Source organism: Aythya marila, assembly GCF_965140915.1.
Source record: "Aythya marila genome assembly, chromosome: 3".
Lineage (NCBI taxonomy): Eukaryota > Metazoa > Chordata > Aves > Anseriformes > Anatidae > Aythya > Aythya marila.
In genome coordinates this window covers 65,182,189-65,197,110 of record NC_139044.1, presented here as the reverse complement: position 1 = coordinate 65,197,110, position 14,922 = coordinate 65,182,189, and the positions used below count along the sequence as shown (strand labels likewise).

Below are 14,922 nucleotides of genomic sequence, written 5' to 3'. Positions count from 1 at the left end.
GCCTGTGTAATCTTACCAGCATCAGTGGAACAACTTAGTCTTAAATTCTTCCTGATTTGGTACCTAAACGTATCTTTATATGGGTTGCTCAAATTTGTAAATATCCAGTCCTGAGACTCATCTGGTTGGACTATAAAGTCTGTCAGGCCAAAACTTTCTCCTTTGCAGTTTGTACTAAAAATATCACCTCAATGTTCACATAACAGTAATGTTAAATAAATAACTTATAATCTATTTAATCCCTTTTGTAGTATTAACCTTTAGTTGTTCTTAACTTCCATGTTCTAATCCTTCATTACATAAGCACTATTATTTCTTCTTTGCTGTTTTTACCTATCATAATAAAAAACCCAGACTGAATAAACAATAATCAAGATACTACTTCAATAGATGACAGTTTGCATCAAATATTAACCATCCTGTACATATGTAACATACACTTATCTAAATAATCAATTTAATATGTAAATATTTCCTTACAGCATGTGAAAACACAGCTTTTTCTTCTCATTACTAACATGATAATTTTGTTTTGTTTTCCTCCCATTTTAAGCCTGTCTGTCCTAAATCAATCATAAGCCATGTCCTCTGGAGTCTCCTGCACACTGAAAAAAATATATCCATCAATACCAACTACATGAAATATGATTAAGAGGCTTATTACATGATTCTTCTGAACAAGTTCTGTATAAACTCTCAGAGAAAATGTCACATAATGTCAATCATTGATAACTGAGCCTGCAGTAATACATCTGCTCAATGAAATCTATCTAAATATTGTTTTTTAAGCATTTGCCACTCAACTAGAATGAATCCTGTAGAATGAAAAGGTCAGCTCTCATTCCCAGCTTAAGGGACTATATGGTTAAAGAGATTAAAAGAAATACAGGAAAAACTGAACAATATACAATTTTATGCACAGTACTGAAGGATCACATCACTGTTATCAAAGCAAATTCCTTTGCATTTTTGCCATTTCTTTCAGTACATCAGTGTCAGACTGATACACTGATACACTACACCTAAGAGCATACCAAATAAATCATTTATTTTGTGCACTTGTTGCATTGCATTGTTAATACAGAGATAACGCTTTCCTAGTATCTTTGGAAACAAGTAATAAAAATGGAAGTAAAGAACTGCACTGCTGTTTAAAGGAGCTACGGATGAGATTTGTGCATGTTTGTTGGGAGCCACCCAGCAAGAACAAAGTAATTTTTTTAATTGTAACAAGGCACGGGGTCTTTACTCACAGTCAAAATAAACAGTAGAAGCATTTTGTTGCTAACAAGTTAAATTTGTGGTTGAATCTATCTCATAGTACGCACTTTGATGATCATACTTTTAATAATCAGCGTAACATGTATTCTCCAAATTTCTGTTTAAATGCACGAGCATAATTTGAGATAGAAGTTAAAAGGACAGATCATAACTTACTATTCCTGATGAGTTGCTAGTGAGTTCATCACTAAAAAGGCCTATGTTCAAAAGTAGCCTAAATTGTAGAAACAAATTAATTCTACAATTATGTGCAATCCCTCGTCAGAATAATAATAATATAAAAGTGTACTACCACAACTACAGTACCCTTAGTTTCACTATTGCAAAAGAAATGAGTCACTATAGGAGATCCTGGATGCCAAAATTACTTTCATTGTGGCAGAAGAAAGAAAACTGAATTGCAAGGACCGTGCCATGCAATGCACTGCAGAAATCTGCAGTAATGTACAGCCTGTCCTAACAATAGTCACCCTTAAATAGGCCTGCCTTCTGGAATATAAAGGGAACAGCATAACTAAAAACAGCTTTTTTTTTTTTTTTTTTACAGCATCTCTAGTCAAGCACAGAAAAGTATGAGTCACATTTGCAAATTTTGGCTTAAATTGGTGTAATGCTTCCCAGTGAATGCATAAGCCTATTGTTCCTATGATGATTTTAGCAAGTGATATCAAAACCAAGCTCAAAATAAAACTGGAATAAAAGTCAGCTCTTGAGCTAGCACTTTACCACAACACATTTCATTCCAGGAGGCAAACCTGCTTGATATTTTTGAGGGGAAAAAAATATAAAAATAAAAATAAAAATAAAAAGAGAGAGAAAGTGTCAGCACATTTAAGAGGGGCTGCTTTTAAAAGCAAACTCAACATAGCAAGACAAGAAGTTTCTCACCTCACAGTATGTAAGCCATAATTAAAGAGTTGTACGGCAAAGTTTCATTTAGCAGAATTGGAATAACATAATCTTAGTTATTACAATTAGCTTCTTAAGAAGTTAGTCATTATGTGACGTAAATGTCATTACACACTAAAATCCAAATGTACCAACCAATAGTAAACTGCAACAATTTTCTCCTATTCTGCAGCTTAACTGCAAAAGCATGCTTGTTATGTGAGAAGCTTAATGCTGCAACTTGAAATGGTCCATTTTATGAAGGTTTGTACCAGATACTTTCATATCCAGCCCATTTTATAAAGGGTTGAACTAGATACAGTTTATATTTTTCAAAAAATTCTGTTTTTCCATTATGACTATAAAACTATTTTCCATTATGATCACAGAGTAACTTTGCTAAAGTACCACAACTAATACCCACTGATATCTTTATTAAACTATTTGATAGAAAACCCAAAGAAGAAAGCCAGCTCAACGACCAATTTTTTCTTTGGTTTTCCATATCCTTTTACTGAGAAAACCTACAACAGCAATTAAGTATCCCCTACTTGCTAAATAGAAGAAGAATGTCTTGACTAACCAAGTTTTTGCTAATATTACAGTCATTTCTCACAGTAGCTTTCATCATCAGCTGAGCTCTGCCTCGATCAGCTATTTCTTCTGGAACAAATGCCTCTATAAACTCATCTCTTCATTTTATTTTTAATAGCCTACATTTGGCTGTTCTCATTTAACCTTTGACTTTTCCTTCATCTCTGACAAACAAAACCCCTCCAAAACCCTAATGATGTCAATTTAATTATCCCCAAAGATTCCACATGCTTTATATCTACTCCTTTTGTGTTGAAATCAGATTCTGGAAAGTCAGGTACCGGGTATGAGAGCTTCTAAAAACACAGACATTTTATAAGTTATCTAAGTATCTAGTAATATTGCTTTCAAATGGGCTTATGTACAGTTGTTGTTTGCTTTTATAGCTGGTACTCTATAAATCTTGGATTCTTATTTCATCCATAGCTGAGAATGCTCTACACAGCTGAAATGGTAAATGGTTTACTAGATTTTGAGTTTTGCACACACATACATACATGTGCAAAATTGTATAAATTTTATACATGTAAAAGCAATACCCTGATCTGGGAATGCCCAAGCTAAGCACAGGTGGAGAATTCACAGGGACACATTAAGTTTAGCCCATTCGTACTCTTTTTCTCCAGACATCACAAACAGCTGATGAAGAGAATGTTATGCTGGGCTCTAACCATTACTTTTCTACAAAGTGTTAAAATCGTTTTTGTGAATCCAAAGTTCTTCAAAGGCATTTAAACTGAGCTATGCAACAGAGGAAAGAAAAAGAGAGGTTTTTGCCTGGATAAATGAGTGCCTGAAGATGGGGGGAAAAAAAAATATATATATATATATAAAAATATATATATATATAAATATATATATATATATATATATATATATATATATATATGTATATATGTATACATATATATATGAAAAGAGCTGGCCAGTTTTTACAAGGGAGTGATGATTCCAGTGGAGCACGTCATTCTTGCATATTTAACATATCAAGAGACAATCTGGAAAAGGGTGAGACCAGTACAGCTACAGCATCCATTGAGACAAAGCTATACCAGTTAGTAAGGGCACAATAAAATGTGATAAAGTGTGAAAGTATTCCATGAGATGAGTGATAGGGCTAAAATTCATTGTAGAGTGATGCACGTGAGAAAAAACATCTTAAATTTGGAAGTGATGCTATCCCACCTGACTATCACATCTCAAAAAGAGAAGCCTTACAGTATGAGACTTTCTTGAAGGTGTCACTTAAGTGCAATGGTAAAAAAAAAAAAGAAAAAAAAAAAAAGTTTTAAAAAGCAATCAAAACTCTTAGACTTTTTTTAGTTGAGAAAGAAGAAAACAGAAAACAACCCTGTGCCCAGGTAGAAGTCTATGTTTTGCCCAACATTGCACACAAATCTCACAAAGGATATACTAGAAAAGATCCAAAGAATGATCAAGAATATGAAACAGCTTCCATTTGAGTAATATCTGAGAAAGTTAGAAGCCTCCAATCTGAAAGAGAGATGATGATTGAGTGCCATGAGAAGAACACCTAGGAAATGACAGTTTGTTGTCTTTATCAACAGAAGAACCAGAGAAAATGAAATGAAACTGGTAGAAATTGGTTTCAGAAGAAAAAAAATAAGTGTTTTCTTCACACTAATGAAGTGGTCACTTGTCAGAGCACACAGTGGACAACATTTCTTGCACAACCTCAATGGGAAACAGGATAAAAGCTTGGATGAGACACTTATTTAGGGTTACTGAATAGACAGAAATCACACCCTGCTCTGGGAATGCCCAAGCTAAGCACAGGTGGAGAATTCACAGGGACACATTAAGTTTAGCCCATTCGTACTCTTTTTCTCCAGACATCACAAACAGCTACTCCTAAATAAAACAGCCAACAATCTGACAGTGAGCCATTATTCGTTCTCACCCAATGCTGTTAAAGGTACCTCCTTGTTTTGAGGCTTTACTTGTTAATCAGAGAAGCTGTTTAATTCATCGGTCACTTGCACACTAGGTCATCCAGTAAGAGTGGATTGGGACTCAGCCAGGTTTTAGATATCTAAGTTTGAATACAGGTTAATTTAGGGAGATTAACTCCTGACAAAGATAAGCAACCAGCAGCATTTTACAGCATTTACCAACAGCATAAAGCTGTTCAGAACAGTCAAATGTAGAGGTTCTACTGCTTAAATCCAACCTTTTATTAGATGAATGCCTACACTGACAAGAATTCAACTAGCCAATACTGCATTTCAGGCTACTAAAATGAAGTTGTTAACAAGGTACAAAAAATGGCATTGCTGACAATGAAGAAACTGATTTTCTTTTTTTTAAAAGAAAGATATTTCCTATAAAACTTCTAACAAGCATAACGTGCAACATAAAAGGCAATATTGGAAAATTGAAAAAAATAATTTAGAAACAAATTTAGATGCCACAGTGAATCTATGTGGCTGAGATCTACCAAAGTCATGTTAGGCAATTAAAACAGATGAAATACTTTAATTTCTCAAACACACTGTAATTTCCAACTGAGAAAATGAAACTAAACTGATCCCAAGAAAAGTTTAGACATAAGAAATGTTTCCCAACCTACTCAGAAAGCTTATAGCAAGGGTAACAGCCTCTTTTAGAACAAAGTCTCAGCAGAGAATAGATGTTACTAGAACAATAGAATTTATTTGGTCCAAATGCAAAGAGCTAACATTTTTTAAGATTATCTGGGAGAAGGATTTCTAAATAAGCAATCATTCCAGGTCATAATAGCATGTTAGAACTAGAGGTCCTTACAGCTACCCCTAAAATCTGTTAGGGAGAGCCTTTTCGTCTTTATGACTTATATAACAAGACCTTGGAAACTATTTGCTTCATACAATCTTTCATACCTCAAGAACTTGTTTACAAAAACCAGTTCTTTAACCTTATGAGGAAATGATGGAATATATTACAAAATAAGAACAATCAGCACTGCTGTGTACACAGGAGGATATATACTCTGTTGACAGGGAGGAAAGAGAACAGGAAAAATTCTGAAAATAAAATGTTTAAAAATCAACTGTGACAGTTAGAAGTATGAAGACTGTAAACAAAATTAGTATCTATTAGGTGAATTTCAAAGAAAGATTCTTTTAAGAAGAAAATGTGCTCATTGTGGGCAAAAAAAATGGGATATTGCCGACATTTTAAAATCTATTCTAGTTAATTGATATAATCCTGTCAATCCAGGTAACATGGAAAATGTACATCTGAGAAAAAAAATAATCTAATCCTATGACTATAAACCACTCAAATGAAAAATAAGGAAGGAGAAAGGAGTTGTTCTGACTGGAAAACCAATGCATTTTGTACAAGAAAAGCTTGGTGTTACATAATCACCTGCCAACACTGTAAATGCCTACTAATGAAGTCATGCAGTAACATTTCATTTTGCTCCCAGAGGGGAAAAAATAAAAAAAAAAAATCTTTTAATTGGAAATCACTTAGCTTGCTAGAGCTATCACAATTTATGTATACTCACTAAGTAAACCTTCTTGTCTCACTGCAATAGACTGAGACAAACAGCAAATTGCAGTATATCATACAGAAAACTTTGCCTATAATGCTGTTTGTTACTTAAGAAAAAAATTCATAAAAATACATTTATTTCCTATTATTTACATGAGTCTATAAGGGTAAGAAGCTGACTCCTGTGTACCCTAGCTCATTTTGAAAGAAGAAGAGGTCCTCCAGTAGATGGTGTAAAGAAAGGAAATTGAAAATCCTAGTCCTCAAGTGCTAAAAATCTCAACTTAACTCTGTATTTTGTCTATGGAGAAAAAAAAAAAAAAAAAAAAAAAAAAAAAAAAAAAAAAAGTCATACACATGGAGTATTTTTGTATCTAAATGATACAAACTCGCAAATCAGGTGTTATACTTACAACAGGCAGTTGGACTCAATAACCCTTGTAAGTCCCTTCCTACTGAACTATTCTAATTTCTAATTTAAATACTCATGTTTCAGTACAGCTGAAACAAAACTATACCAACTGTAAGCCAGGAAGGCAGTCTGTTACCTCTGGAGCTGGTCAAAGCTCAGTATCTGATGAAGTTCAGGTACCTGTGTTGTCTTAGAAAAGCAAATGAAGAATTTATCCCAGGCTGTAACCCCAAACAAAAATTGATAATAACAACTAATGTCTGAAATTCACCACTCTTTTACATACTCCAACTCCCTCATCCACTTGTAACAGGACACAGAGTCATCCTTTTAAAGTGTAAAAGTTTCTGTTGCAGTAAAACAAGAAAATAAATGGCAATTTGAAAAGAAACATGCTGCTCGGCTGATTTGTTATTCTCATCAAGAAAGTACAATCTCAGCAGTAGCTCCATTTAAATCAAAATAGACACAGAACATGTAGAAAACTGTATGTAGGATCTGTAAGAAGCAAATATCCAGACTCTTGTACGAGCTGTTTTTAGAGAAGTGGCAAAAAATAAAACAAAAATAAATATTCATGCTGACAGAGCCTTGAGTACAATTGGGCATGCTTCTTGGGAATTTATACCATCAGAAAAACTGGACAACAGCCACACCAGATAGAGCTGGAGGTAGGCTGGTGTATTAATCAAATCTGTGAGCTACAGTAACCTGAAGCTATGAAAGGCAAGTTCTGTGTGTCACATTGATGTATAGTGTTTTCATCTTGATTTTATTCATGGTTACTCCAACATCTGATGTTCTCAGCATCCTATCCCCTGCAGTTCTGTGCTTACATAAAAAAAAATCTCTCAAAAATTAGTGAAAGGTAAACTTATCTTGTCAATGACTTCTGCACAGTTAGAAAGACCATGAGGTTCTTCCAACAAGTCCTCCAAGAAAATCCAGGAAAGCTAAGGGTAGAACTCACCTTATGTAATTTTAACAGCTAAATATGAAGCACTGAAGTCTAGTCTTTATGACCAGTGGAGAGAAATCTGGCACTTCCATATGGTGATTCATCTCATCCTAAACAAGTCTTCTATCCTCCTTTACCATCCTCTGGAGATATCTATTTGTCTTCCTTGACTCTGAATGAAAATTGCTATCATTCTCCTAAATCTTAGAATACGAATACTTGGGTAGCTCAAATCAGGCAAAATTCCCCTAGATATAAAAACATTTATAATCCCAGTTTAAATTTAAATTTAAAAACTATTACTTTTTCATCAACCCTTGTGTGTTTTTTTTTTTTTTAAATGATTACATACTATATTCCCAATTCTAGTCACTTTTTCACCATTTTTCTACAGAATAAATCTAATAAATCAAATTTTATTTCTCACTTTTTTTTTTTTTTTTAAACAAAGCTTTTTGTCCATTAATAATAGAAATCGTTTGACTGATCTCAGTAAGCAAGGGTTTCATATTTATAGCTGATACTTGAAGTTTGAAGAATAGGTCCTACCAAAACATAACAGTTTGGGGACAGACCAAGTTACCAAATGCTGCATAAATCATTTAGTATTTTTAGTAGAAGAGATTTATATAGCAATTATTAACTTGATCTACTGTAAAGCTTTTTTTCTTTACCAAGGGGCATTAAGATTGTAATTTGCAGTAACCATTCAGCAAATAGCAAGTAACTCAATTGGAAGTGACAAGCTGAGTCACTGTATCCCAAATCTTAAGGTCAATAAATAAGTGACTAAGGTAGAAGCTGTTCCTACCATAACACTTGAACATGGTACAGCTACCCACTCTATGATGTTTCTATGCACTGAATACAAAGAGCTCTGGAAGGAATGCATGTTCACAGGTCTCAAGGAACCGTGTGGCACACTTACTAAAATATTTCAGCCAAGCCAGAAAAGCAGTCCTGCAGTATATCTACCATCATCAGGTATACTCACTGGAGCTAGAGAGCTCCCAAATCCCTCTTTATCTGTGCACAGAGGTAAAGGGAAGGGGCAAAGGGAAAAAAAAAAAAAAAAAAAAAAAAACAGTGCTAAGCAATGTGTGACAGCAGGCAGGGCACCACGACAAAGCAATATTAACAGCCACCGCAGCATAAAGTCTGCAGGAGCAGAACACAGAAGCATGAAGACAAGCTCAAGAAATGAGCAATCAATTAGCTCAAAGTCATCACGATAAAAGTAACATCAAGGTAATATCTCTTTCTTAAATACATAGAATAATTTACTCAATTCTGACCAAAAAAGAGACAACTCCAAAAGAATTGAAAATTATGCTCAAGTAATAAGGGATACAGAAAAGTTGCTATGCACTGTATTACTATTCTAACAGAACAAAAAGGTCACCATAATGGTGCTTGTAGCAACACAATTACAGCATAAGCAAAATATTAAATAAACTTGGTTTGTTACAGAAAACAGACCTTTAAATTAATTTCAGCTTTAGTCTCTGAATAACAACAGAATGACTCACACTTTAAAAAAACACCAGCCAACTGAAGAGCAACAGACAGTCCAACATTCTGAACAGATATACTATAATGAAGGTTGGTAGCTTTGCCTCTTACAAAAAAAATGCTTTTTCTATTAGAAATCTCAATTGTTCAACTACTCCACCTTTATCGTGTGGGTTCAGTTTTCCATGCTGAGTACCTGATTTAGTCAGGTTTCACAAAAAGTATTTTAACCTTTACATGTCAGGAACATTTGCTTCTGAAAACAAGCTTTATTACACTCAAAACATTACTATGGGCTCTGAGAGAAGAATAGAATTACCAGTCCTCTTTGAGAATAACCGTTTACTTTCCTATAACAATTCACTCTCAAGCTGACTTAAATTATATTTATTAAGATTTCAATTTCCTTTCTCTAAATGCCCAAGTTCTTAAAAAAACAAACAAACAAACAAAAAAAACACCTTCATCATGGGGAAAAAAAAAGACTAAATATTTAATAATGTTAAAAAGAACTTAATTATGTCCTCGATATTTCTATTTGCATTTCTTTCCTATTGTAGGTATGTGGATATTTAAAGTTGTATACTCTACAAGATATAAATTAATACTGAATTTTCCTCCAGGCTCAAATTTACAGTTTATTCAGTATAGTGTGGATAACCTTTCTCCCTTCTACACTTGGAGTAATTTTCAATATTACTGTAAGAAAATAATAAAAAAATGATAATAATCTTTGGACTTACTCGGAAGTAGTCACTACAGGCTGCCAGGACTGCCTTATGCGCATGGAATTTCTGCTCTTCAGCAATAAGGGTGATATCACAAAGTATGCCATCACTTCGTTGCTGATTCAGGGCTGCCAGGACAGCATCATTATGGGAGCTTGACTGACAAAGCCTCTGACCTGTCAGCATTTCCTGAACGCTGAGAGGAAAAAGGGAAAAGATTTTATCAACTAATGTAGGAAACAAGTAGATTCTATCAGCAATATAGAACAATTTTTTCTTGGAAAGTCATGAACCATATCATGCAAAATCTTTTCACAGGACATCCATCACAAGAAAAGCTCAGTATAACAGTATTATGAAACCTGATTATATACTCAGATTCAAAAATCTCAATCATTCTCATTTTCATTTGCTTCTGGATGTCAGCTGGACTCACAGAATTAACTCAAAATCATTGTAGAGCTAGATGAGAAGAATAAAGCCCTAGGTCAACAGAGTGACAGAAAAACAACTCTTGAGTGCCTCAAATTAATGCATTAGTGGAAAGGAGCATGCATCTGTGTAACCAGCCCTACTCAAAAGAATGAAGACTCTTGGCCTCAGGTGGCCTGTTTAAGCCTGATACTGGATTACTGAAAGTTTTCAGATGATTTAAGGTCATTTGCATTTATTTTACACTCAGGCCTTCCACCACCTCCAAATATCTCCTTGCATGAATGCAGGACTTCTGTCATCCAGCCTAGGATTGTCTGTTTTCAGCTTCCTTAGAAATCAGACAAGAGGAGAAGGAATATAACTGCAGATGCATTTTTGTGTGCAAACATAGTCATAAATAAATACAAATAGAAACAAACTAAAAAAAATCTGCAAAGTCTTTTTGGGACAAAACAATGTGGTTCATCTGAAATCTGTGAGACATTTAACAACTCATATTGCCTGAGCATCTAGGTCTTTCTGGAAGATAAGTTTACAGAGAATCATTCATGAATAAATCAAAGGGAAGGTATAAAAAAAGCAATTTGATTACAAGATAAATAAGCTCCCATCCTTCCACTAAAATCATGCAGTTAACTACATATGCAAGCTATGGCAGCAACTGTGTGGCTGCTATATTCTTCATTCCCATCAACACTCACTCTGTATAATATATCCCACTCCTATCCTTTGGGCTTCTGCAAACTAATGAAGACCTGCCTTGCACGTTGTTTGCTCTAATCTAATCTTTGAAAAGAGACAAAAGCTAAGGTGTTATTTCTGGAAGAAGGATGGCTAAAATGAATTTACACATTACACATACAGGAGAACAGCCTGTATCTGAATTTCAGTACCTTCTCTAATTGTTTAGGTTTCACATATGGATATAGCCTACATTTCAAAATAACTCATTCAAATGAAACTTTGTCCTGAATTCTTCCATTTGTAGAACTCCAACGAAATTCTAATGGATAATTGTCAACAAATCTAACTCACTAAAATAAAATGTAAATATTTCTAACAATTTTTCCTTTCTGCAACTTTTATAGCAGAGTGATTGAATCAAACAGATGCATTGTTTTTGGCAAGCAATGCTACCAGTTCAACTTGCTGTATAAACAAACAAACAAACAAAAAAATAATAAAACTCTATTCTTTCTACAGCCTTCATCAGCAAACAATAAAGAATCTTTAATCAATGGTAAGCTATCAGTTTTGTTACTGATTCTCACAGAACTGCAGAATATAGTCTACACAACCAGGTTTTCCCCTTCGTATTAACTAGAAGAACTTTTTCTTCCTAAGGGAATTGAGGATATAATGAAATTGGAAGACTAACTGTGCAAATATTATGACCTAATTATATCTACAGGTGGTTTCTCCATACTTCTTTTTATAAATTATTCTCTCTCTCAATGTTTTGATTTGTTTTTTCATTCCTCTTACTTTTCTCACATTCATCTGGAAGTTAATGCATCTCATTTTGTAGATAAGAATTATTTCACTCAGTAGAAAACAGTTTGAAAACACAAGGTATAAGGGTAAATTGTGTGTGGAAATTATGTATATGAGCATACCTGCATGATTTTAAATTCAGATCAAACTTAATCTTTTTTCCATTTGAATGACTGAAGTTAAAAATCAATTGCCTGTACCCCTTCTGTTAATAATGTACAAAGAATATATACAAATGCAAGGTAATTTAACTGGACTTTATAAGTGAAAATGCAGCAATTCACTAAATGTTACATGGCTACATTGTATTGATGCTGTCAGTACTCAACAGCTACAAAATGCAAGGATTTCCTGATTCTCTGCTGCTCCAGAGACACACCAGGGAAAAGGTAACAAGTGTAACAGTACAATACCCTAATAATATCAAGCAGACCTCTCATATCCCAGATAAGCTCAAAAATGTTAACTACTCTGCAGAACAGAGCAGCAGTTGAACCTACCAGCATGTCAGACTAGTGCAAGGTTCTGCAGAAAAGCAACTAGATGAATACGTTCTATTGAATGTTTTTTCCTGAAAATGCTCCCAGAAATTACTTAAATCATAAATATCAAGTCTCTGATGAGACTATGGGTAATACAAATAAATAAATGAAAAAGGATAAATTTGTAAGTAAATATGAGTGACTAAGACTCTATAAGAGGGAAAGAGACAGAATGTGAGATTCTGGAAGGCTGAAAGATGAATTTGGAGAGAATGCTTGAAATGGCTTCAAAGAACTGGAAGAATAATGTCCTGAATATGTGAACAGTAAAAACATCAAAAATCAACAGGCACTAACAGCTACATAAACGTCAATCAGCAGTTGCTTCCACAATCAAAAACTCCAAGTATAGACAAGACCATAAACAAGATAACGTATGAAGAGACTGAGACCCAAACCAATCCCCAGCATGTTTCTCTTTGCTTTCTAGTTGCCATTTGCCTCCAGCAATCTCTTGCAGATTATAACATTGATATGTATTAAATAATGACTAATGAACAAAAACATTAATTTCACATTTTACTATCTGCTAATTAATGCTTTGCTAAACATCACACTAAATGTGAACAACTTCCTACACTCTACCAAGTACTATACCTCAGGCACCTCTCAGATGGCATTTTTCAGTTTTGCTCTTCTGAATATCAAAGCTTATAATCCTGTAGAGAAAGCCGCAAGCATTCCAGCTAGAGAGAGAGAAAGGAGAGGCACATTAAAATTCGAAGCATACACAGCCTCAGCCTGAAAGATCAATACTTTTAGGAGATGCAATTCCAAAGCAACTTTTTTTCAAATTTATTGCAGAAAGAACATCATGTGGACTAGGTGCACGTGATTTTTTTTTGGCTAGACTGATTATAGCCTGAAAGCGGCCTTTCCTCTAGTCTTTTCTAGGAAATCACACCCTACTACCTGAACTTCCTGCACCTGCTGCCTTTGAGGCATGTGTCCTTTCTGCAAACTCAGAATCAAGTATTATAAGTATTACCATAACAGGGCAGATGAGGGGGGAGAGAAGTGACTTCCCAACAAAACAATTTTTAGAGTAGGCCAGAAGCACCTACTGCTATTTGCTTACTTCCCTAAATATTAAACAGCTATGAAAATCTCACAGCACTATCTCACAGTCCTTTGTAGTGGCTAACTAACAGTAATAAAATGTAGTGGCCACTTTGTAAGTGGCTCTGCCATTCAGCTAAGCTAATGCTTTGACTATATTAATTTTTCCTAAAGACACAACTGGGGGAAGAAGTATACTGTGTATACTCCAAAAGGCAGCTTCCACTTCCCCATAATGATAACTCTTGATCGACTAATTAGTGCTTTGATCAGGTACCACCATCAACCTGAATAAAAGCAAACCTGGCAAATACAAGCAGTAAAGCATGGATGGACAGTATGAAAAGATTTAATAAATTCTGTATTATTCCAAAAGGAAAAAATATTAAAATGACTATATCAACTAATGTGTGCTGCTTAATGACTACTGAAAGTTGCTACAACAGACAGGGTAAAGGATGTTGTAACAGAGAATTAGTCCCCCAAGTTGTCAAACCATTACAGATACCACACTCATCTCCCAGTACCTGAATAATGTGACTTTTTCATCTCTCCCAGTTGCTATGTGTGGTCTGTAAAATCAGTCATCTCTAATACAAACTTTATCCGCTTTCCAGTTACAACGATGCCCTATTCCAGGTGCTATCAGAGGTGTCTACTGAAATCAATACTGAAACACCACAAACACATTTAGGGAGTATTACTAATCAAACAAAGTACAAATAATCCAGTTCTTTACTTATGGTAATTTGTCCTCAGTTTTGTCCTTTAATCTTACATAGACTGGCAGTTTTACTTTGAAAGCCACTACAGTGACTTCAGGGAGACTCCCTAAGAGATGCATGAAGGCAGAATTAATCCAGTAGTCATTCCCCAGATAACAAACAAGCAACCTGCAAGAAAGGAACAGTAATCCCATTCCTATTTTCCTAAATTACAATTCTTCATTATGCAGACAAAATTGCAGTTCCTACTTGCCAGAGAGGCCCAGTGATGTCTGCCTTTCTGCAAGTGCTGTCAACTGCTCCACAGCAGCAGAAGAAACAAGTAATATCATGCAAGAGTTTTAAATAGAGGTTGACAACTTTGTTCAGATGGATTTTCTTGAAGGCAATAGACACAACATTCTCAATAATTCCCTGCGGATTTCAAGCCCTTATTGCAAGCCATAGAAGAGTAACAGCCACTTGTCTGGAGCACAAGAGTGGCTGAGGGAACTGGGGCTGTTTAGTCTGGAGAAGAGGAGGCTCAAGGGAGACCTTATTGCTCTCTATAACTACCTGAAAGGAAGGTGTGGGAAGCTGGGGGTTGGCCTCTTCTCACAGATAACTAGTGATAGGACAAGAGGGAATGACTTCAAGTAGCACCAGGGGAGGTTCAGGCTGGAAATTAGGAGGCATTTCTTCTCAGAAAGAGCAGTCAGGCATTGGAACAGGTTGCCCAGGGAGGTGGTGGAGTCACCATCCCTGGAGGTATTCAAGGAAAGGTTGGACTTGGTGCTTAGGGAGATAGTTTAGTGGG

The 14,922-nt window shown here is 35.0% G+C and overlaps 1 protein-coding gene across 7 annotated transcripts in view; it reads right to left on the bottom strand.

The window, feature by feature from the left end:
• The window catches only part of KLHL32 (kelch like family member 32), a 123,854-nt gene that overhangs the window by 82,535 nt on the left and 26,397 nt on the right, over positions 1–14,922 (bottom strand). For 5 of the 7 annotated variants that reach the window (XR_014317274.1, XM_082757763.1, XM_082757767.1 and 2 more), the window contains exons 3-4: positions 12,940–13,028; positions 9,887–10,067 (exon numbers count right to left, since the gene is read on the bottom strand). The exons of 1 other annotated variant lie outside the window; for it this stretch is intronic. Coding sequence is in view for 5 of the 6 variants with exons in the window: in XM_082757763.1 (XP_082613889.1) it covers positions 9,887–10,067; positions 12,940–12,962 (204 nt within the window). In the remaining variant the exon portion in view is untranslated. The remainder of the gene's footprint in view (positions 1–9,886; positions 10,068–12,939; positions 13,029–14,922) is intronic. One more of the 7 variants, XM_082757766.1, reaches the window with a different exon arrangement.